This window comes from Cygnus atratus, chromosome 5, assembly GCF_013377495.2.
Source record: "Cygnus atratus isolate AKBS03 ecotype Queensland, Australia chromosome 5, CAtr_DNAZoo_HiC_assembly, whole genome shotgun sequence".
NCBI lineage: Eukaryota > Metazoa > Chordata > Aves > Anseriformes > Anatidae > Cygnus > Cygnus atratus.
Window position 1 is genome coordinate 5,755,707 of NC_066366.1, and position 24,240 is coordinate 5,779,946.

Below are 24,240 nucleotides of genomic sequence, written 5' to 3' on the forward strand. Positions count from 1 at the left end.
CCAACTCACTGTGTCAGATATTAACTCTAAATGCAGCTCAGCCCTGAATGTGCAGTGCCCTCACACCTTGCACAGCTTGGTTCACGTATCATAAGGCTGTCACTTCCAAACAGAATTATGGTTGCAAGCAAGGCCTTGCAGTAAGTACAGCAAGAATCAAAGTGAAGTTGTTACAGAGTCTGTCCTGCTCCGATTTTCCCCAGCACAGAGGGTTTCTATTAAATTCTACAAAGTTGTGGATTGCTTTCTCTACATGCTTTTTTCCCTTTTAGATAAGAAAGCCATTGTTTTCTTGCTTGATACTGAGATGTAATTGTTTGCCAACGCACTGTTCTAAAGGGAAGAAAACATTTTTTTGATGACAATTCAGGCTGAGTTACCTAGTATGTTTTTTTCTTCTTTCTGTTCAAATGAATTCAAAATGCATTAAGAGTAATTTAATTTGGTAGATTTCTAACTGGGTCAAACAGACTCTTCAATTGAATTTCCAGTCCTCTTTCTCCCTTCCCCTTTATCGTTTGTTGCTTTTAAGCTAGAAGAGAATAAAGAGAGTTTGTAGCATTTTTTAAAATTTAAATTTTATTTTTTATTTTTAATGGCAAATAGGACCCCTCAGTTCTCTAACACTGCCAAATTATAAAAGTCTAAATATATCTTTTGTACTTCTGACTTCAGGTGCTCAGTGTTGATATAACTATGCATAATGGTTGATGTTTAAAAAACAAAAAAAACATCCCAACTATGCCCTCAAACCAAGATGGGTGGACTAAAGTAACCTTACTTTTCATTCTGGTCTGTTGTCTCACTTCAGACCGAATGAGCAGTCTTCCTCTTTCTTTTTTTTCTACCATACTTGCTTTCTGTTCTGCCACTCCCTGCCACAGGTTGCAATGTATGCATGTTGCTGCACTGCCAGGATTATTTACAGGGGAAAATGAGGCAAAAAAACAGAGATGCTTTTGATGTCTTGTGACTTCAGTGAAAATAAAGAAATTTCAGCACTCAGCTGCAGAAGGATTGTGCTTGTGAGTATTTTAGCAGGGGAATTTCACACAACTTCCCATTATAATCTGCCTCAGTGTCAGTATCTTGGAAGGCTTTCTCACTGACTTTTTTCTTTCTATTTTTTTAATAATACCTGAAATTGTGGCTTGTTATGGAAAACTAAAATTAACAGTTAAATAGCACATTTTTAATGAGTGAAGAGGGATTAAAATCTTGCTGAGATGCATTTCTAAGGGATTTCCCTTTCTATTTTACTCTTACTGTACTTGTGATACAGCATAATTATTCATTCACGGAAAATAAGAAAACAAATGAGGGTTGGAGGTTCGGAATTATTCATTTGAGCCCTTCTACTAATTCACCTTTGGGAATCATAGTTCAGAAAAGCATGTGTGAACAGTATTGGGATCACAATTATCTCTTGGTTTCCAGCTGGCTTTCTAGCAGTAAACGCTGTTACTTCAATGCACTGTTGCATTATTGTATGCTGCTGCTGTCTTCACATTTTAGTACCAGCCCACCAGAACCATACCATGGGAATGTTTGAGTTCTAGGGAATAGCATCGATTAACTGAAGTATAAAAGTGAAGAGTAAAGTATCCAAGTGTAGAAAACAACTATCGCTCCACTTCTGCACTTCTATGAAGAGGCAGATATTTTTATAAAGAACACAGTAATGCCATAGCCTGAGTAACAGTTTGTAAATCATGAGTCAGAGAACAAGATTTAGGAGGATTTAAAAAAATAATTTTTTTTTCTTACTCGTCTCTAAGCCTTTGAGGTGTGCTGGATTCCACTTGAAATGCTTTCTGAACATAGAGATTTCTTCTTTGTAATAGAACTGTTTTCAAAATCATTCTCCTGATGCCAGCCCCTTGAGCATTAATGAACTGAGTATGGTATGGTAATAAAACCTAAAACATTAGCCATTATAATGATACTAGTTTTGTTTTGATGCCCTTTTCAGTCGCTAGAGACAAATCTTAGAAAGGCTTTTGCTCTGTTACATGGAGACAAAACGAGCTAGCTGCATAGGTGTTTTCTTTTTACAGAAGCTATTGTTCTTTACATTGCCCTGGTAATAGCAATTGCAGTGGGAAAGCATGCAGCTCCCTGTTTTGCATCCCAGGTAGGGATGCATGTATAATGATTTGCCCAGGAAATCAAAGAACGCCACTCCAAAGGAAAAGGTCCTCCTCTTTGCTCATGCATATCTCCTCACATTGGCTCCTGGGAGATGTGCCTGAGCAGAGAGTGCAGAATTTTGCCTGAAGTGAGGATCATGCATGAATAGTTATAAGCATTGTATTTATATCACTGGTCTGCTGACGTAAGGCTTCAGCTGAGAGTGTAGTGAAATGGTTTTGCTAGGGCTATTTTATAGCTGTATTTTTTTGTTCTTCTGGACATGCCCAGTTACCAATCTGAAATGTTCCTTGGGCAGGCTTTGAAGAATTGTTGAGTTTTCCGGGAGTGTTCTTCACAGTATGACATGAGTTTGTTTGTTTGTTTGTTTGTTTTAATTAAAAAAACAAACAACCAAACAACAATAACAACAAAAAAAACAAGCAATGGTACTTTTAGGACTTCTGCTTTATAGCTGCCCTACATCTTTACAACAGATCCAAGATTTTCTGCAAATGGCAAACTGTGCTTTTAACGATTATCAATTCTTGTTTTCTGGAATACCCTCGATTAACAGGTTAAAACTATTTTTTCAGATTTTGGAGAAAAAAAATCAAATATTTTTTCAACCTGTAAGCATATTTGTGTCAGCTCAATTTACAAACTCAAAATGCTTGGTGAGCATTCAACACATGCAAGGTGCAAAGCAGTGTGTGTGCATAAACTTACCTGAACTATATATAGTGACAAGGGTTCCCTACCTGTTATTATTTAGCAGGCAACTAGATTGTGTAAAATAGACATACTTTGCCTTTGCACTTTTAAGGTAAAGATCTCTGTGTGAAAACTTGAATGAAATTATCTCTAGAGAAGTTTGAAGGAAGAGTTAACTCCATGCATGGGTAAATAATTGCCAAAAGTTATCTGAGGGATTCTTGTTCCAGACCTAGATTCCATCATGTGGAAGAATTCAGTACTTTGAATTTTTTATTTTTTTTTTAATGGTCAGAATTTGTCAGCGTTTACAATGTACGGTCATAAAAGATAGCCCTGTTATTTCTACTACAAGTAATAAAGTAAGTCTTCACAGGCAATATATATTTGAAACAGCATTTTAAAATGACACTGTGTGCATGTGTGCGTGCATTTGTGTCTGTGTGCTTGTGTGTATGATGTAACATCTCCACCTGCGAGTTGCTTCCAACCATTTGCAGTGTCATGGACACAACGAAGAAACAGTGACTGGAAAATCATCTACAAAGGCTGACGACTATCGACTTCCATATTATGCAGATAGTTATTGTCTTTCTAAAAGAACAGACTGTCATTACAAATGCTGGATGTATCTTGTTCTCACCCAGCAGAACTTATTTCAGCTTTTTAGATTAGAAGGATTTCTGCAATGGACTCTAATAATCTTATTTTCATGTAAGATGAAAGGAGGCACCAACTGAGAGTGGGGATACAACCTTTCATCAGAAAAATAAATGTCTGATAACAATTGTTCTGGAAAAAAAAAAAAAGACTTCCAAAGCTATCCATCTACACTACAGCACTTTTTTTTTTTTTTTTTTAAATACAAGAACCGCTTTTGTTGCTGGTTCCAGTCCAGTATCTGTTGCTTTTCATTGCTATCATGTTACCTGTAAAATCTGGGTTATTGTAATGAACAGAACTTATGATAGAATTTGGGTAATGCTTATGACCATACAAATAATCTATCGGTAGCAATAATGTTGGCTGGAGATCTAATGCTACAAGTGGATAACATTGGACTACTTGAAACCAATAGCTCTTCACACAGTAGAAGACTTGAGGGTCCTATTCAGCAAATATTCAGGGTCCTATGGCTGTGGCCACAGAGGTTCCAGAAGCTCTCGCTGAGTCTAATCCTGATTCAGGAACCAAAATGATATGCTGTGTATATATTTCTCTGCACAGCCGGGATGCGCTGGACACCCTCCCCCACTTGATTCCTGGGAAGGAAAAAAAAGTGGCTCTGTTTAGCTTAGTGACATGAAAATCAATCCACAGTAATGAAATCTAGAGAAGTTAGCCAGGCATGTTTGAAAAGAACAGGATGCCTGTAAAAAGGGAAGAGCTGTCAAAACCTAATTGTGGGCTCTGGCTGCAATAAAATTTATTGAAGAGGGAAGACAGGTTGGATATAAGGATGTAGCCAGCTTCTGCTAAGAGACACTTCTCCTGCTCTAGGAGACAGTAATTGTTGCAATATTCCTCGCATGCTCTCTCAAGCGGTCCCTATAACTGTTTGGCTAGAGTTGAGAGCTCAGTGATGTGTTTTCTAAATCCAACTCCCAAATGCCCAGGTGGACGTTTCAAGTGTAGCATTTCAGCCAGTAGGTAACTTTTCATTTTGGGCACAGAAATATGGGCAGAGCTCCCCCACTTTGCTTGATAATCCTCCACAACATACTTGTCTGTTGGCACCACCCATGCTCTGAAAAGGCATAGTGCATTCCTGCTGCAACAGAGCTTGTGAGTGTTCAAAGGTCTCCCTGCTGCAAGCACACTGCTGTGGTCTTCAGGCACCAGTAATTGCTTATGGAGACATGGTAACGCTGTGGTATTTTTGCCATTTTGTTACATCTTCCTGTTGCCTGACCATTATTTTCAACCACAAAGGGTTGAAAAATTAAAAATTATTAAATTAATTATTATATTACGAAAAAAATAAAAATTATTATTAAAAGTAAACCATGGGAACACTTAAGAAGCAATTTAGTCAGATAATTGAATTTTTGTGTCTCATGAATCAGGATTAGCATTCCCTGTATTGGGAGGGGAGAGGATTAGACAGAGGGATTAAAAGGACATCTTTACCCCACTGGACTCTGTGGAATAGCCCCTGAGGATATGGCTAAGAAAGAGTTCAACAGGAATGCCAAATTTCTGCTGAATAGGTTAAAAGGGTGAGGAAGCCTCTTCGGCAGTCATCCAAGCGCAGAAGACCTGCATAACATTTCTGCTGAATAGGGCCCTAAAGACAAAAAACAAAACAAAACAAAACAAAACAAAAAAATAGGAACCTTGAAAAGATTTTCTGATTGTGTGGCTTATTAACGTCTCAGATCTCGAGAGACACTTAAACATTTTTTTTTTCATGGCAGTTAGACATCCCTTGAGATTTGCTAGTGGCATAGGTGATACAGTCTTACAAGAGAAGAAGTCGGATTAGGTTTTTATATAGAAAAACAGTAGGTCTTGGTTATTCCTTAAAAGAGGTCTATTTCTTTGTATCAATTATCAGTGAAAGTTACCCAAGATCCTAAGTAAAACAAATGAACAAAACCAAACCAAACCAACAACAAAAACCACCACCGCCACCAAAACCAAAATGGAACCCTTTATCTAGTGTATAATGTTTGTGGTTTTCATGTATATATTAGACATTTAATTTCACGGGAATGGAAAGTAATTAAAGGAGCAGACTTTGTTACTAATATCGGTATTTCTAAGCCCTTTTCTAGGATTTAAGAGTATACACGTGGATCTTAGTTTTGTTTGTAAAATTTTATCCAACTTCTGATGCCATATGGAAGAATTTTAACATAATAGTAGTGGGGAAGCAAGAAATAAGTCTTACCTCTGCGAGAGGATGCCAGTGAGCAATGGGTTTCCGTGGGTATGAGAGCATTTCATTCCAGTGGTCACGACCTAGACTTTCTGCATCGTTGCCTACTTGGCATACTCCAATGACCTCATTGTGACCTACACTGTGAAAATGTTCCATAATATGTTTTTCTTAAAATTTTACCTTTAGAATCATACCATTTCCATATTTAATTAGAGACATTAATCATGGATTTTTAGAACTAATTCTAGCCCCAAAATGTAATGAACTATAAAATACATAGGTTGGCTCCTTGCAATCAAAATAATGTAATGCCTTCCCCATTGTAGCATAAACTGTGCATCTGTATGCATTTATTTCATTTTTGTATGAGGAGTGTACAAAATTCTTTGCTTGTGCTCTGTAATTAGTTGCAAATACAAAACTAAGCCACAATTTTAGAAATGGAGGTGTGTGTCTAAGGAGTTAGTGTAATTGTTCACAAACAGAAAATTGGTGTGTGGACTGTCTGATTGTATGTTCAGTTATTTCAGTTCTGCTAAGTATGTGCAGCTTAGTTATGTTGGTTATGGATAGAAATCTGTATTTTAAAATTGAGAAAGGAAATTCTGCCTGACAATATGAGATATTTTAGTCTTCTACCAAACTCAATATGACAAATTATTTAATTTCTCATATATTGGGAGAAAAATAATGACTTTGTTTCTGGATGCAGATCTACAATGAGAGGTTTTGAGCCAATAGATCATGTAATTTTACAGGTACATGTATCTCACCGGTCATAATCCATAACAGCTATCGACAAGTTAATTTGGTCAATGTTTTCTGGAGGGACGTCAAAGACTATGGCTTCATTGTAAACGGGATTAAGGGTATTCCTCTTGGTGGAAGTTTTTCTTTTCTTTAGTCGCCTTCCTTCACACATTAAAGAAACCTTCACGTAGGGATCTGTGTGAATCATAAGAATAATGTTGGTTTTCTTTTGTTGTACTGAAGTAAACATAAATGGAAAGTAAAGGGAGTAGTCTCTTTGCCCATACCTGCTTGCAGAATTAGTTACCTGTACCTGACTGGAATTTGAGCTTCTTTATTACCATGGAATGACTGGGAGGTAATGGACATTGGGAAGCTTTACATTGTTGAATGCCTATAACGAACAATTTAGGTTCAAGAAGTTCTTTTTTTTGTGCACTGACCTCTCAAAGGGTATTAAAATATCTGCTGAACTATGTTATACAAGACTCTTTTATACAACAGCCTATGTATCAGTGTATTTATAACAGCGTAATTATTACTTCTACAGATTTGTAGGACAGACAGAAGATGATAGTATTGTACACAGTAGGATTTACTGATGTATGGTGTAATATAATTCAAAGCGTAAAACTTAGTCGATTATGTTTCTCAAGAGAATTATAATTATTTGGGAACTCCTGAATGCAGTTAAACAAAAACAAAACAAACCAAACAAAAAAACACAACCTATTTCCTTGTAGCTCCTTTCTGGAAGCTCTGCAACTGCTAGTATGGCAAATAAGTCTATGAACTCTTATCTGAATTAGTTTCTTGTTTTCATTAGCAAATTTTGCAGCTGTTGTTGATAAAAGGCTGTGATGATCACTGTTTTGTCCATATGCCAACAGCAGCAGAATTGGCTCAGTGGCTCTTGGAGACTGTCAAGGGTTAGTCTGCTTGTGTGTCATAACAAATAGTCTTCTGTACAACACAGTTCCTGACGTTAGGAACACAGTTTGGCCAGCTAATCCTGTTTTGAATCATAGTGGCTTTAGAAATAATAATGTTGCTCTCTTTTTGAAAGCAGAATATTTTAAACTGTTGGTTAAAACAGAATGAGCTAAAATATATTGTTTACTTCTCAGAAACTTCTGTACTCAAGTGACTCAAGAGCTTGCAGTGTAAGTGTTTTAAAAAAAAACAATTGACAGTGCTGGAGTTCTATGACTCAGCAGGAATATAGGATAGAAATCCACCCTGACCATTAAATAAATTCCTACCTGATGCTCCTGTGATATCCATTGCCTTTAAATTTCTTGCCTTTATTATTGTAATAGTTAGTCTACCAGCTGTTGGAAGGTAGCAGAGTGAAAACATCAGGTCACCAAGATCAACGTTATCCTGTTCCAAGGAAAGAGAGACAATGTGAAGCAATAATAACAATTTTTTCCCTAACCATAACAGGAGCTAAAGGTAAAATAAACCTTTGGGAATCTACATTTCTGCAAGCAGAAGCTGAATTCTCATTCTGAAACCCACCTGGAAAAAACAGCCACTTATTTGCATACAAGATTCAAGTCACTACATTTGTTGCTAGACCATCAAAGTTGTGAAGTTTAAATGTGGTTACAGTTTTTAGTCCTCAGTCCTTGGAGATGAAATGCATTTAAGTAATGAGGTATAGTGTGAGGCATTGGAATGTGTTTGTTCTGTTTTGTGTTTTGAAGTGATTTGTGTGTAACATTGTCAAGTTGCAGCAGATCTCTGTGCCTTTCCTTCTGGTCTGCAGAAGGATGCCCAGAGTGAGGTTCACAGAATGAACATTGCTTGGGCAGAATAAAGTTTTCCATACTTTCATAGACCTATATCCTGTAACCCAATATTTCATTCTTGAGTGAAGAAAGTAAATTCAAAACTATGTTCTAGGTTTTATGCTCCCACACTGACACAGGAGTTCTACTTCAGAATACCTGGCATTTGTTAGGGTTAAACAGATACTGAGTCTAGAGGCAAGCCCTTGGGAATAGGGAGGCCTGGGATACAGTCTTTGCTGCAATAAATAAATAAATATCTACAGGAAATAAAAAAAAGCTTCAGAAAAAGTTGATGAGAAAGGACCTCTTGTCTTGCAAGAAGTTTCTTGTCTAAAGTAGGAGACATGGGGTATGAATGGAGTTCTCCTACGTATCCCACTGAGGAATTTGTTAGTGGGAAGAAGATGACAGATTGCTTCCAACAAGTATTTTCTGAGAATGAGTGGAAGAAGTGCCCCACTGAGGACAGCAGGTTGTGAAAAAGTCAGTTCCTGTAATCCTTATATTTGTTTTGTGAATTTCACCTCAAATGAACTTTCTGATTCACTGAAAATATTTGCCTTCTAATTTTCCTGTGATACTCAGTTCTGTAGCCAAGCCTAACAGAAAGTAGTTGGATGGAAAAGATGTTGTTTTTAGATGTATATACATAAATTTGGGGCCCTTGTCCTGTTTTTAGGCACTTTTAGATGGACAATCCTTCAGTTTTTGAATGTTTGTAGAACTTGACACAGGAAATGACCATCAGAAGGGGGATATTCTTCTACCTTGACTGCCTCACTTATCTCATGATGCTACTGCTAAGCTCTCCCTTACTTGACTACAGATCATGTAAGCTAAGTGCTCTCTAAGTATGGATCAAGGGATGCATTTTGATTTGTGTAAAGGTCAAAGAATCTGTTGATAAGTCTTTAGTAGCTGTTTGTAATAGCTTCTGTCCTGCACATACATGTGCATGTACCCTTCCCCATCTCCCCTTTCCAATCTCCCTCTCTCCAACGAAGGGTGGCGGAGGACATAAAAGGCAAGTGAAAATACCTTGAAAGGAATCCTAACAAATCTGTTCGTCTCTGAGCTAGCTGCTGTGCAGACTGATGCCCAGAGCCTATGAGGTCATTGTATGTAGCTTTGAGTTAACAGGGGAGCTGTGCAAGACAAAGAGTTGTGGTCATTGTTGCAGAAAAATGTATGTCAGAAGGGATTTCAGAAAATATGTGCATTCAGGCAGAAATGGGTCCTTTCCTTCTGCTGCTTGCTATTGAAGAGAGCTTCTGTCAAAGAAGGAAAATGCTGATAATGTGGGCCCTTTGTCAGTAATAACTAGCTTTTAACCCTGACTTAACTTTGTCAACTGTCATCTCTTCCATTCTAAAGATCAGTGTTTCGTGGTGGCTGTAAAGCTGATAAAGGCTGTGACAATATCAGGATAGCTGATATGACTCACCCGCTTTAGAGTCTCTTGGTGGATTGTACTTGGAAGCAGACCTGCTGCAACACTGTGCCACTGACTTGCTTTGTGGGAGGATCTAAGTGCTGTTGGAGAAGATGATGCTATTAAGTCCTACAGGCTTACAAAGCGGTGTCAGCATACCCAGGAGAAATTTCTCTTGGCTAACACCTGCACTTAACTTTACAGAAAGAGAGTTTTAGGGGAAAGAATTTTTCCCCACCATGAAGATGAAAAACTTCCAGAATTTTAGTTCCCCAGCTCTGAGGTGCTAAGATTCATAGCTGTAGAATTCTTTCCCGTGCAGCTAACCAAGCAACTCTGAGGGGGAACAGAATTTCATAAGCCACTCCAAGCAATTAAGAGAAGTCATCTTTTGGCAATTTGGGGAATTTGTCACTCTGGCAGATTTTGATTGAGAGGTTATTTTTCAGGAATTGGTCACAAAATTTTAGGAGAAGATAGCATTGTTGAATTACTTAGCTTTCTTCCATCATAAAAATAAAACAAAACAAACTATAAGGCATCTGTTGTTTTAACTGATATGTTGGAATATTTAGATATTGTCAACTATGGCAGAGTCATTCTGTGCTCAGCTTTAGTGCTCCACTTGGTAACTTAAAAACAATAATCATATTATTAAAATTATTTTCAGTGCCTTCTCCTGAAATTACTAATTGTTAGCAATTAGCTTACATGATAAATCACTCCATAGTACTGTGTCAGCAGCTCTGTGCTGGTCTTTAGCTGAGTGTAACTCATCCTGATAAACAGGAGGATGTGTAATCCTGAAGAGAACTGTGACAATGGACCCTTAATGGCTTCACTTATGGTTCCTTGGAGGCAGTGTCAAGAAGCTCAGGTCATCAAACCTTCTCAGTGAAACCTGTAAGTTGCCTGATAGAAAAGGAGTTTCTGACAAATGGGGATGATTTTTGTCATCAGATTGTTCTTGTGAATGACTTATCCTTTCTCATAAATATGTTTGGGTACAGAGAATAGGAATCCAAAAATGGACAGCAAGGGATGGAAGGAAGAAAGATGAATCATAGGCCATGAGTTCTCCATTTGTCTCTGGTTTAGAAGACGTGGTTCTTGAGTTAGACAATTATAAGTTTTTATACCTGTGTCTTCAGAAACTTGTGTTTTGATTTTTGGAGCAGACAAGCTGTGGTAGGTCTGCTATCACGCAGTGCCACACTGTGCCACTCTAATTAAAGTATATGCCTCAATTATACCAGGTTCCTCAGCTCCCCATGTGTAAAAAGACAGCTACTACTTTTTTTTTTTTTTTCCTGTTATGTTGCAAAAATAAAATAATGCTAATTAGGGATTATGATGTGCTCAGATGTAGTTTTATGCATCTCATCAACTTAACCAGTAAGGGGAGCACTTGCAGGCAGTTATGCCCTTGATTTTTTCTTTTAAAGTTGCTAACTGTTAAAATAGTTTTTCAAGACACTAGCTATTTTAGAGATTTTAGATTTTTATTGCTCTGTCAGCTGTACAACTCAGACAATTGTAAGCTCCCATACTACCTCCTTTAGCAGTTATACAGGTCCCTGGAAATGAGGAAAAAAACACTGGAGGTTTTGTGAAATGAGATAATATCAGTTTGAACTTCTAAAACACAGAAAGGATTTATTACCACTATAATTAAATTCTCTGTTTATTTTTTTCTTCCTGCTAGCAAAAGACCATTAGCCTAAATTTAAACAAACAAACAAACAAAACCTTCCTTGTTATTTCATAATTTTTACTGGAATTGTGCTTCTATACTACAAGGCAAAATTTTCTGTACATTATTCTAATCTTTAGTAATGTGGCGGTTTGAATTTTGCATGGATTCACTTTAGAGGTGGTTTACCCTGCTAAGACAAGGACAATTTAAATATACTAGGCATATGTGTTATGTCAAATGAATTAAAAAATACTTTAAGAAGAGCTATCTGCTTTTTGGGATATAAATTTATTAAATCTATCATCTGTGTTGAGAAGTCTGGGTTCAGATTTGAGTGATATAAAATATTCATTCAGTTCAGGCACATGTCCATGACACAAGTTTTATGCAAAAACCACACTAGAAAACACTTGAGACTCTAATTTGTTTAGGAATGATTGTAAGTTATGTGAGGTGTCAAACAGGATGAACTTATGAAGTTAGCTCTAAATTTTCAATTATTTCTTCATAGAATTATTTTGAGTTATATGTATGAGAATCGTGTATTGAGGAAAAACTCTTTAGAAATGTTTGATATTAATTGGATTTGCACATGAATAGAAGAGTGCCAGCTGCCTTCTCATTACACAAGGATTCACATTTTAAGATGACTAGAACAGATATAACTGGAAATCTCTATTTTCATGACATCTTAAATCAAAGAAATGAACTCTATTCAAGTGGGCATTTATTAATGGCTCAATCAAGTTATATATACGGATATATGATTAAGTAAAGTTTGAGGAAAATGGGAATGGTCTATCTTACACAATTATTCTTTCAATACATCAATGTCAGACTATATTTGATGTTTCAAGTTAATTTGCAAATAGTATTATTTTTTCAGTGTGATTACATTTTATGTATTTCATTGTCTTTCTTTTATTCAGGCTTTTCTTAGAAAAAAAAAGAATGCAATTAAGTAAAAACGTTTTGAGAACAATGTAGGCAAAAATGAACCTGATTTCACTTTCTACAGAAAAACATCAAAAAACAATTCTGAAACTTGATTCCACTGCAGTGAAGGAATCTATAAGAAAGCAAAAATGTTTGAATGTAATTCACTCTGGATTTTATACTGCTTTGGCTACATAATATAATGTTCATGTCAAGTCACAGGTTGGTTATTCACTTGCATGTGTATGCAACTGGACAAAGTGTGCATAGAAGCTAGTCAGAGGGGATGAATAAAAAGGCAAAATAAGAAAGGGCACCTTTTAGTTCCTAGTATTCTCTCCATGAGATTGTCTGTGTCACAGCATTTGTTACTATGCACACATTGATAAAAATGCTGAACCTGTGTGATTCTTGCATAACTAATACAATGGAAAGTATCACGAGCTTAAGAATGTAAGTAAAACAACAACAACCGCCTTATAAGGAGGAAAGAAAGCACTGAGGCCAGCTAGCCAACCAAAAGAATATTTTGTGTTCTTTTAAAACTCTTCCTCTGACAGTTAAATTCAACTTTAACTTTGCTTCTTAATCAAGAAATTCTTAGGAGGATATTCTTTCCTATGAAGGTGGCGAGGCCCTGGAACAGGTTGCCCAGAGAAGTTGTGGATACCCCCTCCCTGGAGGTGTTCAAGGCCAGGTTGGATGAAGCCCTGGGCAACCTGGTCTAGTGGTGGCATCCCTGCCCATTGCAGGGGGTTGGAACCAGATGATCTGTAAGGTCCTTTCCAACCCAGGCTGTTCAATGATTCTATGAAGTATGTAGCTTGATTTTTTTCTCTGTTAGGATTTATATTACTAACGATAAAGTGATGCCATAAAAGAGCTTCTACTACCTTTTCTCTTAGATATTCTGGAGCACCTTCTAGTCAGATGCCTTGGCTGACAGACCAATTCTGAATGCCACAACTTTGTGCTGTACTTCTTAGGGACTGAAAGAACAAGGAATCCTTTCTGCAGACTAGGTGGTAGAGAGCCACTATAATTTTCAGCTCAAGAGTGCAGGTATTCTTACTTTAACTTATTCATAGTTTTGCCTAGCATCTTGGCAACTTCTATATAAAGACAGTATCAAAAGTAAAGCAAACAGCAAATAGCATATATTTCATTACTTTTTTTTTTTTTTTTTCAGATTTAAGAAGAGCTCCACCCCTCCCCACCCCCCACCCATCAACAACAATGTTCTTTTTCATAATTCTTTTACGGTTTGCTCCTCTTCTGCATATTGTTCAAAACTGTACATTGGATTAGGGTCATAGGGTCTTTTCCATTTCACACATAAAACAGGATAAAGTTATACTATGGTGTCAGTAATTCTGTGTCTCCACTTCATGGACTGGAGATCTTTTTGCATGGAATTTCGTCTTTTTCTTCTTCTGTTTCCATCATCCTTGTGTCATGACTACTTTCCTTTAAGGCGGATTGCTACAGCCCACATAAGGAGGATCCTCCAGACACAACTTTGTGTTGTGTCAGTCGGTCAAGATATCCTACAGTGTGGGTAAATGGAGTTGACGGATCTGAATGAAAAAGGCTAATGGTTCAGAATAAATCCAGTTAATGTCTCTGAGGACATAACTCGTAACTTGCTCTTGCCACAGTGTCCTTAGGAAGTCAAGGACAGAGGCCTTCTCCTGTAGGCAGTCAATGTACTTATCTCTCTAAAGGCCCAATGTCTCCATTGTCATAATTTATATCCTATAATTAGATGGCAACAATTAACTGAAATTGCCTTTCCATTCAGCTGCATATTGTCTTCAGTTATCTGAATTAATTTACGGAATGTATTTATTCTTTCTTAGTCATTTCAGACTATTGGTAAATTATTCTTTAATAAGATATTTACTTTTAAGAGCCTCTATTCAGTAAAGACAAACTTCATACACATTGTTATTTTAAAATGTATGCTTAAGTCCTATAGATTTTACTGGCTATGAATCCTTTACATACATTTCTAATTCAGTAGCCCAAAGACTAAAGTGCTGCATCTGGGCCTAGGAGTGAATCTAATGAAGTATCCTGTAGCTATTGAGATAGAGATAATGTCTTAATTTGTTCCAAACTAAACTGGTGAACTGGGGAGATGGCCTGAATTGAGCTAATGAAAATTAGTAGAGACATGGTTGGAGAAGCGGGCATACTTGTCCTGTTCATGTGTGTGTGGCCGTGTTGGAAGTTGATTTCAAAGGGAAAACAGAAATGAAGAATTCTAAAAATGAAACTTCTCTAGAAAGTTAATGTAAGTAATTTTTAAATTCCTTGTGAGTTAAGAGGGTATACACAGAGTTGTTTCTGAAGGGTTGCCTAGATGGCATTGTTGGTCAAAGAAAGATGTAGCTGATCAAAGTTTAAGTTTCTCCTTGCAAGTTAAGCTGTTCCTCTGAAAAGTATTTTGTTTACTTGAGTTGCTATTGCTTTATGCATCTCTTCTGTGACTTACTGCTTTCTACAAAATATGAAGTACTGTATGGATTTAATAATACATAAAGTCTGCCTTCCCTCCCTCAGCCTTGACTCTTCCAGACATTGCAGTGTATCTTTTATCATTTTGATTGTTATGGGGAGGGGGGATGTGTCTGTGTGTGGGGAAGGATAGGGAACACTTGAGAGCTGAAGAAGATCATTGCATCTTTCTAATCTAATATTTAAATATGAAAATGTCATAACCTGTAAGATGTGAGTTTACAACTGAAGTGCTGTGGACAGATTTGCTCCTCTATTTCTTTCAGTACATTCCACTTCATTATATTCCACATTGTCAGTGTTTATAGATTGCTGCCTTAGGTATTATGCTTCAAAAGTCTTTTGAAATGGAAGCCTCTTGAGGGTGGGTTTGATGATTTCACACTGCTAAAATACTTCAGTACAGAGTTGACTCTGCAGAGAAGGCAGTAATGCTTTAGAAATGTTGACAAGCTTGGGAACAGCAATGAAATGCAAATTGTTCTTCACAGGAATGGGTGTTTGGAGAGCTATCTTGAAAGAAAATCTAGGGGGAGAACTTCAATTGGGAATCAGAAGAGTTTTAATGTTAGGTGACAATTGTAAAAAATGGAAGGACGGGTAGGTGAGACAGACAGGAGATGCCTCACAGAGGGCAGTTTCACAAAACAATCCAACAGCGCAATCTGCAAGAATGGACAGTAGTTTCCCAAAGTGAGGACCAAAGCTTTTAATGAACATCTGTCAGTATAAGTCATGTCAATACCTGTATTTTTTCAGTAGACTGTAACTGACTGGGATTAGACCTCAATTTTATGTGAAGTACTGAGATCCAAAAAAACCAAACCAAACCAAAACAAAAAAACACAACAAACATAATAAAACAGGTTACTGCCATTGTAGCACCAACTATTTCACAATAGAAGGTAATCTGGGTGGGCTGACCTTACTGATGTAAAAACCCTTGACGAAGATCACACAGACAGAAGGAGATGACAAAAGAAACCCTCATGGTTTCAAGGCTAAATCCTGGCCTGTTGTAAGAAGGGGGAGGCTAAATTACATGTTAAGTGTTCAATATCTCTAGGCAGGCATGAGCTTGAAGATGAAGCAGCAAATCCATTCTAACACACAAAATTACTTCTGCCATGTATTACTTGACAGTTACCTCTTGCTTCCGTTCTGACATAAAATGAAAGTAATGTTTAATTATCTCAATATCCCACTAATAATGAAAATTTCAAATACCTCTAAGAAAAATTGCAAGGGAGGAAACCAGTTTTGAAAAGAAGTTAACTAAACAAAATATTTTAATCCAGAATGTCTTGCCCATTAACATTGTTTCTTAATGTGTTAAAATTAAAATGTCAATTTAAACTAAATTTGTATGCAGATTAATGCGATAGCCTTTCATTTTATCTTGAGTTACAATGGCTTCACACGGAGTTATAGCTCCACTGAAATACCAAAAGACGCTCTAGCTTCTAGCCCCACTCAGTTACCCGTTCATGTACAGGCACTGAAAGCATGCAGTGTAGCAGGGATATGAGGGCACTATTGGGCCTTGCTGGCTGCAGCTGCCCTCCTGCCCCAGCCCGTGGCCCACGACCCCACTTGGGCCCAGCTACACTGTAGGATGGTGTCCAGTTCCCATCCACCCGTGTGCTCCACCAAGCCAGGCCCACCAGAGGGATGCCCTCCTACAGGCCCTGGCCTTGGCCATCCCTGGGGCCATCCCCAGCTCCCAGCCTGTCCCACAGCACCAGGCTCCAACACAGCTCCTAGCAGCCCAGCCCCAGGGAGCTGCAGGCCCTAATCGTGCCCTGACGCTGTCTTAATTAAGTCTCACAGAGCAGCCGTTCGGCAGAAAAGAGCTGATATGGACATGCTGCTAACGTGAGATGAAATTAAAGCTATAGGCCCTACTCGCAGTTCCTCACTATTCCTTAGCACTGAATGTCATTCTCAGTGCTGGCATCTTCTGTTGTGTAAAGCAGCTGTCTCTTATGAATTCTAATCACATCACCCTGAGGAGGAGAGAAACAAGTATGTGGGTAGTGTTGAAAAAAGAAAGTCACAGTATCAGGGGAAAAAAACTCTCCTTTTCAGTCTGTATACGCACCTATGGTGTTTTATGGATGGATCCATTATGATTACATTGGGTACTCTCTGATGACTTCCTTTCTACTCAGGCTTAGGACAGATTGTATTCAAAATAGGTGATAAAGAAGGGTCATTTTTATAAATCTGAATCTATCTTTATTCTAAGTCCGTACAAGTCATTTTGGTTTTGAACAAGTTAATATGAAAAAAGAGAATGTTCAAAAAATATATAATGTACTTGAAAACTAGAAAGCGAATATCAACCTTTATGTCACAGTAGCATGTAATTCCTGCTATTACACAGCTTTTCTCTGAGAAGTTTTTTTTTTTTTTTTTTTAATCATATCTTTCTTGTTGGGTTTTAGGCATTTGCTGAGTGAATCTATCTAATTTCAGTACAGCAGATATGAGGGTCTGCTGTACACTTCTCTGTGTATGTGACCTGGAAGGCCAGGAGGCAGTTATTCTGCTCAAGGCTCTCACGTAATGAATGCAGAAGCTAGAACAGCATGTGTTCATTGTTAATTGTAAACAGATGGTGAAGAAGCACTGTACCTCTAGATTTTGATTACTGGAGTATAGCGGACTCCTTTTGCAGACTACAATAACTACTAATTAGTGTACCGCCATTAATCCAAACTTTATCTAATCATTTTAAAAGTTCTTGTGATATCTGGAAATCAAATCCAAATTCAGTGAAATCCCCGATGCGCCTTTCTATTTCTCTTTCTCATCCTTTTTGGTTTCCTTAAAAAGTGATACAAGAAGTAATACCTCAGTTAATAAGGTATACCTAAGGCAGAATTTTCAAAATTTTCTCTCTCTCCCTTTAAGCTTAGTGGCCATTTGATAGGTGGAGAAAGATGTGTAATTTTATGAATATTTCTCATTTTTTCTAAGAGTTGCACAGACATTTTCTTCATTGTCACTTCAGTGAAAGATATTTATTCTTTCAAATAGGCACCTCTCACGGTTTTTCTTGTAATTTTAAAACCAATCATAAAGTATCTCTCCACTGAAATTTCTTCAAGGGATTTGGTCCTCTAGAGACGACAATTCTGTTGTTGTGTTATAGTTCCCCCCCCAATTTGAGAACTACTCTGTTTTTTTGTTTGTTTGTTTTAAAGTTTTTCTAGAACTCCCTTATGTTTAAATCTTGTTACCTCTGAAATTTCTCTGGTTACTGTTAGTGTAACTAAACACAAAATGTTGGCTTGTAATCTGTTAATCTGTCACCTGTAATGCACCATCCCCAAAAATATATGGAAGAGAAAAATGATGAAAAGGGATTGTTATGGCTTAAAAACACATCTGAGAGCATTCCACATAACCTGCCATTAAACTGAATGCACAACTAAATTTAACATGCATTTTACTAGTAACACTTCTCTGTAAAATTACCCACTTTTAACAATAGTAAAGCAATTTCAATAGAAGTTTCATTTACTTCTTAGTAATTTATTTAAATGGGTCATGAAGAAAAGAAAATCACTGCAAATTTCAAAGTGAAGCAGCCAAGGTAAAGAGACTACTTCACTACTAGCAATTCTCTGTTAATGGATTGGGTGAAAAGGTGTGCAGTCACACTGCTTTAGTTGTCTTTGCATGACCACTCATTGTAATTTCACGTTACATGGGAAAAGAATGTAATTATGGATGCTAAGGGTAATCGTACAAAGCACATTTATTAAATATGTCAAAATAGACAAAACACCTAAATTTTTAATACTGCAAAATTGTCTCATTTTATGCTTTAGAATCTCTCTGATTTTGAAATACAAAAGAAATTAAAATAATGGAGGAAGGAAGAAGGACAATAAAATCAATGATAATGAGAGTATCATTTCAGAAGTGTGGAAAACTGCTTCCATCCTTGATTTATCAAACTGTGCTACAAGAAGAATTCCCATTTGAATATTTGAATCAGGAGAGAAGTCAAATTTTTGGCTTTTTTTTTTTTTTCAGGGTGAGAGGGAACCATGAGAAATAAGGGTTTGATGGAGCTTTGAGCAACCTGGTCTAGTGGGAGGTGTCCCTGCCCATGGCAGTTGGGTTGGAATTAGGTGATCTTGAAGGTCCCTTCCAACCCAAATCTTTCTATGATTCAAAGGGAGGCTGTTCTTTTTCCTCCCAGAGATACTACTGCCAGTTTCACAACAGACTGCTGTCTAAAATTTGCCAACTGCATGGTGTGCCAATATGCTGTGGTATATAACCCTCTCAGGGCAAACCTCCCTGACTGACCTGAAATAATGCCATGGAATCTGTGGTGATCAAGCAAGTAGGGGTTGCTTTTACCAGTTCTCTTAGGCAATGCCAGAAACATTTCTCTGTTTCTCAATTGTAGCTGCTGATGCTGCCCAAAGGGTCGTGCAAATAAAGTGACCCTCTTTTCTTCTGAGATTATTCTGCACTATCACCATTCTGACACTAAGCTACTCAGATGTGGGGAAGGAGATTTTATGCTGTTGCTGTGTATCATTCACCTACCTTGCAAATAAGTAGAATATTTTAACCTTGGAGCTGTTAAGTAGTTTACCAATGTAGCACTACATCTACTTAGGAGCTGTACAGAAAAACAGCTTTAAATTAAAACCGAAGACTGTGAGGAAGCTAAATGAAAGGGAAGGAAAAGAAGACAGAAATCTATTTTAGCAAATGTAGATTCTGAATTCAAGTGTATCATTCAGGTGCCTACGGCATGAGCAGGTGAAAATGTGATTGTGTAGTGTGATAACAGTTCTTTTTATGTAGTAGTACTTATCTATCAGAGGTGCTCGTGCCTCCCTATTATATTTAGACAAGTACTGCTGGCAATTTTAGGACCACTTTAGTGAGCATGCACGGAGAGTAGTATAAGATGCAAGATAAAAAGAGAGCACTAAGTATAGATACAAGTGCTTTAGTACTATAAGTCCGTAAAAGTGAGTCAACAGAACTTCCTTCTCTTAGAGACTTTTCTTTTTACTTGTTTTACTTTGCATGCATTACACGTACAATATCATCTAGAGAAGAAAAGGATTTTGTTTCTATGGCTAGTTTTACTCCCTTCTTGACGGCACCACATGCATTTGCGTGACATGGGTCAGGGTGAGTTGCCCATGCTTCTGCATGGTTATGTTTATACTCAGAATAATTGGTGTTATTATGTACATACTACCATGTGGGTAGGAAGAAGGTTGCATTTTTAGAAAATCTGAGACTGACTTAGTATCCTGGAGTCACTTTAATGCCTTCTCAAATTTTTCTTTTAGTTGCTTATAATTTAAACAATATGATATTTTAGAAATGAAGAAAAGATTGTGAGTTGCCTTGTCTAAAGTGATGAGTTCACTTTAGAACTGTTCATTTGAGAATGAACAATGATTTTGTGTACTCAATTTGACACCTTAAAAGGGCCTGACTTCAATTTTTTGGAAGTATGATTTTGAAATAATTTACTGTAGTTATCTCTGAGCACTGTGACTCATAACTTTTGGAGCAAGACTGTCTGAAAAGAATGATAATGTCAATTTTTGTGTGTATTGCTTTAGCACTGAAAAGTTTCCTGAAATAAATGGTTTGTGACAACAACAAGAGAATGTCTGGATGGAGGGGAGGAGAGTGAGCATCTATTGCTAAATCTACTTGCCTATTTTTAAAACAAGCACACTTTTTTGTTTTGTTTTCCCCACCAAAATATATATTATGGCTATAGATATCACAAGAGATGCTTTTTAAATGTTTTATAATATATAATATTTATATAATATATAATATTTATGTGTTTTATAATAAAAGCTTTGTGATAAGTGAAGTGTTTCCCATGACTTTCCTAAGACTGCTGATAACAAGTAAACTGTAGAATTTGGAAAAGAATTAAATGAGAAACATGGCTGAGCTACTGAAAAGAATGGCTCAGGGTGCTCACCGCAGAGACCTTGAAGAACAATAATCTGTTCTGTTTTCATTCTATTAGGGCTGCTGCCAGCCAGTCAAAGTTGATGATGTGGATATAGGACTCAGTTTATTTCTGATATAGGGACTTCTGTCTGCTTCTTCCAGGAACAGGTTTGACAGGTGACTCACTCATATTTTAGCCATCTAATGTGGGGGGAGGAGAAGGTGGAGATTTAAATCTTTGTTGAGCAGGACATTGTCATGTATTTGTTTTACAGAGAGGAATAAAAGCATGGTAACTTGCTTGTTCTGATGTTCTAGTGAATTTTTTGAGGTACACCTCAGGTGATTTATTTACATCATTCCATGTAGCTTTTTATGCAGTTTACGAGGTACTGTTTCCAAACTGTAGCAAGAAGGGTATGCATGAAATCTGAGCTCTAGTGGTAATTTTTTCCCTGACTTCAGTAGAGTCAAGATGTCATGCTGGATACCACTCATTTTTACCCACACAGAATGTTGCAGTCCCAATAGAGACTGAAGTTTATTGTTAGATTATCATTTACTGTAAGATTCTGTGCTCAGTGGAGTACAGACATTGAAAGGTTTTCATTATTTTAAAGTGATTCTTTTCTTCCTGATGCTCGTAAAAAATCTCTAGGGGGCTTGAAACCAGTGCCAGCTGTTTTCTTCTTATCCTTCTTGTACAGACTTTCTTCCCCTATACCACATACATATTTATTTTATCGTTGGGGTTGTTCAGAAGAGTTATCGTAATGTAGATCAAATGGTTGATTAAACCACAGCTGGCTTTTAAATATATTTATAAATCCCCAGCATGCTTTTAAAATAAAACTTATAAAGAACCCTATGAATTCTGAAAATAAATGTACAAATTAATGTGGAAATCATTTTTTTCACTTTTCTGCATTAAATTTTATAGTGTTTGGGTAGCACTTTTTAGATTAATAGAAAATATTAGATATTGCGTGTATTGCTATTTGCCTAGCCACTGCTCCTTTTCAAAGAATTTTTCTGCAGGAAATGGAACAGGAAGTGTTAGGTAGGAGGAATAGTGGGCTTCAGCCACTTCTACTGTGGCTGCTAGCAATTGGTTGTCTGACAGGCAGGGTTACGTTTTCTGATGTTGTGATAAACTGCTATTTTTGAGATGCCAGATTTGGCCCAAGAATCTGAGTGGGGAATTTATCCCAATAGTTCATATAATCAACTGTGAAAACCTCCAGCTGTCAGTTGTTTTCTGCTTCCCTGCCCATCACAAGCAAGATGCCATCACTAGTCAGAAATCTTCTTCCAGATGGCGTATGTAGCTTTCATTTGGAGTCTGCCTGATGACAGTAGCAAATGATTAAACACTCGCTAAGGTAAGCTGCAGCTTGTGACTACTGTTTTCTTGAGTAAATAGAACAAGGTGTTTAATCAAGACAACAAAGTGCCAGAAAAATGTAGCTATATGAATCTCAAATGTCATTTTACCACAAACGTTATTAACATAGTGTCTTTATTTGAGCCTGCCACTTCACCAGACTACACCATGTGCAGTACTCACTCTGATGCTCTGCCAGGGAGCCGTGGGAAGGCGCAGACACTACAAGCGACGATATGCGTCATTTACCCACGTGAGAAGTCCCAGTGTCCTTCAGCAGGTCTAACTACAGAAGTTAATATAGCCCTGCCTCTAGTGTTTAAGTTGGCATTGTAAATTGCCATTCAGTGTTTGTGAGAACCAGGGCAGGATTCTGAGGTTTGAGTGTCGGCAATTTGATCCTATGCAGGCAAGCACAAAATGATGTTGCCAGTGGAAAAGCTATGCTTTATAAATTGTTCCTTTCTGATTATTTAGAAAAATGTATATGCATGAGGAAGAATTAAATAAAATATTGAGTTAATATCTCTGCTGTAAAAAGGTAGTGGCCATGGGACTGATAAATCTTGATAGAAAAAGGCTCTTTTTGATGTAGGTATCTCAGTTTTGCCTTTTTTTCTTTAGCTCTGCTCCCAGAAAAATATCTCACTGAAAGAAGGATGCCTTTGTGTCCCTCTTTCCCTGGGTAGTTTGGCTGTCAAGTAGTCTGTTCTAACAAAGTGAAAGAATTGAAGAGCATAGCTGTGCATCTTTGTAGTAATCTGAGCAAGGTTCTCTACAGAGCCTCAGAAGCAGCCCTCGTGCTCTGAGGGGCCAGGGTCGAAGAGGGAGAAGCTGTCATACATCTGTGAGGCCTTGAAGCAACAGTCAGGCTGGAATGACAGCTGCTATTATACTTGCAGACCGTATAGGCAAATTTTAGCAAAATGTATTGTATCTTTTAAAGTTTCTGTTCTTATTTACATCAATCTGATTGTTTCATCTTTTATTTCTTTCAGACTGCATGATCAGCTGCTAAAAGCCTCCTAGATTAGAAAAGCTATAGGTGGGTGGTACCTGACCAAAAGTCTTTAACACATGGTTGGGAATATGCAGGCTTAATCTGTAGCTAGTTCTTCTCCTGGTGCCACTCCATATCTCTTACATTTGTTATTAATAACATTGTCTATTTAAGTAATAGTACAGGGCTACCGTTTTTTTCTTTTTTTTCATGTTTCCTGATAAAGACTTCAGTTGAGTGTTCCTGCAGTATACCCTGCTCCACCAGTCAGCTCAAACCTCACTGCAGTTTCTGACGTTTTCCCCCCACAAAGTCAGTGGGGAGGTCTGAAGAGAGCCCTTGCACAATTATTTAACAAATGGTGTAGCCTTCTCCTAATTTCGGCAACTCTGTAATTTAGTGCCAGAGGTGCTTCCCAAATAGCCAGGATTATTCCTAGGGGTTATTCCCCTCTGCACTAACCTGCACAGATATACTGTGTGTCTTGGTAAGAGTTTGGACCACAGCTGCACATAATCCTTAGGTTATGCAACATGTCCACCTATTGCTTAATACCAGACTGACATATATATGAAATTTTTTTTTTCCATAAGAACTGGAGAAACAGACTGTACGCAGAGGAAAGATGTACAACTCTAAAACATACTTTTTGGTGGAGAAATATACCTCATGGTTCTAATATCTTGTGGGGTTTAAAGACTGAAAATGGCTTGAGGCTTTTCACATAAGTACAGTGTGTGCTGATCAGAATGAAGAATGCTTTCAAATTTGGCTCCAAATATTGAAACTAAACTTAGTGGGATTTTGCAGAAATTTTGATGAATTTACAAGCTATTTAAATACTCTCCATGGCCTCTGCTAGAAAACAAACAAACAAACAAACAAATAAATAAATAAAAGACAAAGCAAGCATTCCCCAAACTGTTTAATAATTAAATGTGTGTTTGAAATGATTTTTTTCCCTGCCTGGCTAAATACATATTTAAGCTGAAAGTTATATAACCCTGTAGAAAAAATGGCCATGGTTTCAATCT

The 24,240-nt window shown here is 37.4% G+C and overlaps 1 protein-coding gene across 1 annotated transcript in view; it reads right to left on the reverse strand.

Annotated features, from left to right (window-relative positions):
- Positions 1–5,023: 5,023 nt before the first annotated feature.
- The window catches only part of SYT9 (synaptotagmin 9), a 63,999-nt gene continuing 44,782 nt past the window's right edge, over positions 5,024–24,240 (reverse strand). The window contains exons 4-7 of the mRNA XM_035550219.1: positions 7,741–7,861; positions 6,502–6,673; positions 5,738–5,867; positions 5,024–5,131 (exon numbers count right to left, since the gene is read on the reverse strand). Coding sequence (XP_035406112.1) covers positions 5,024–5,131; positions 5,738–5,867; positions 6,502–6,673; positions 7,741–7,861 — 531 coding nt within the window. The remainder of the gene's footprint in view (positions 5,132–5,737; positions 5,868–6,501; positions 6,674–7,740; positions 7,862–24,240) is intronic.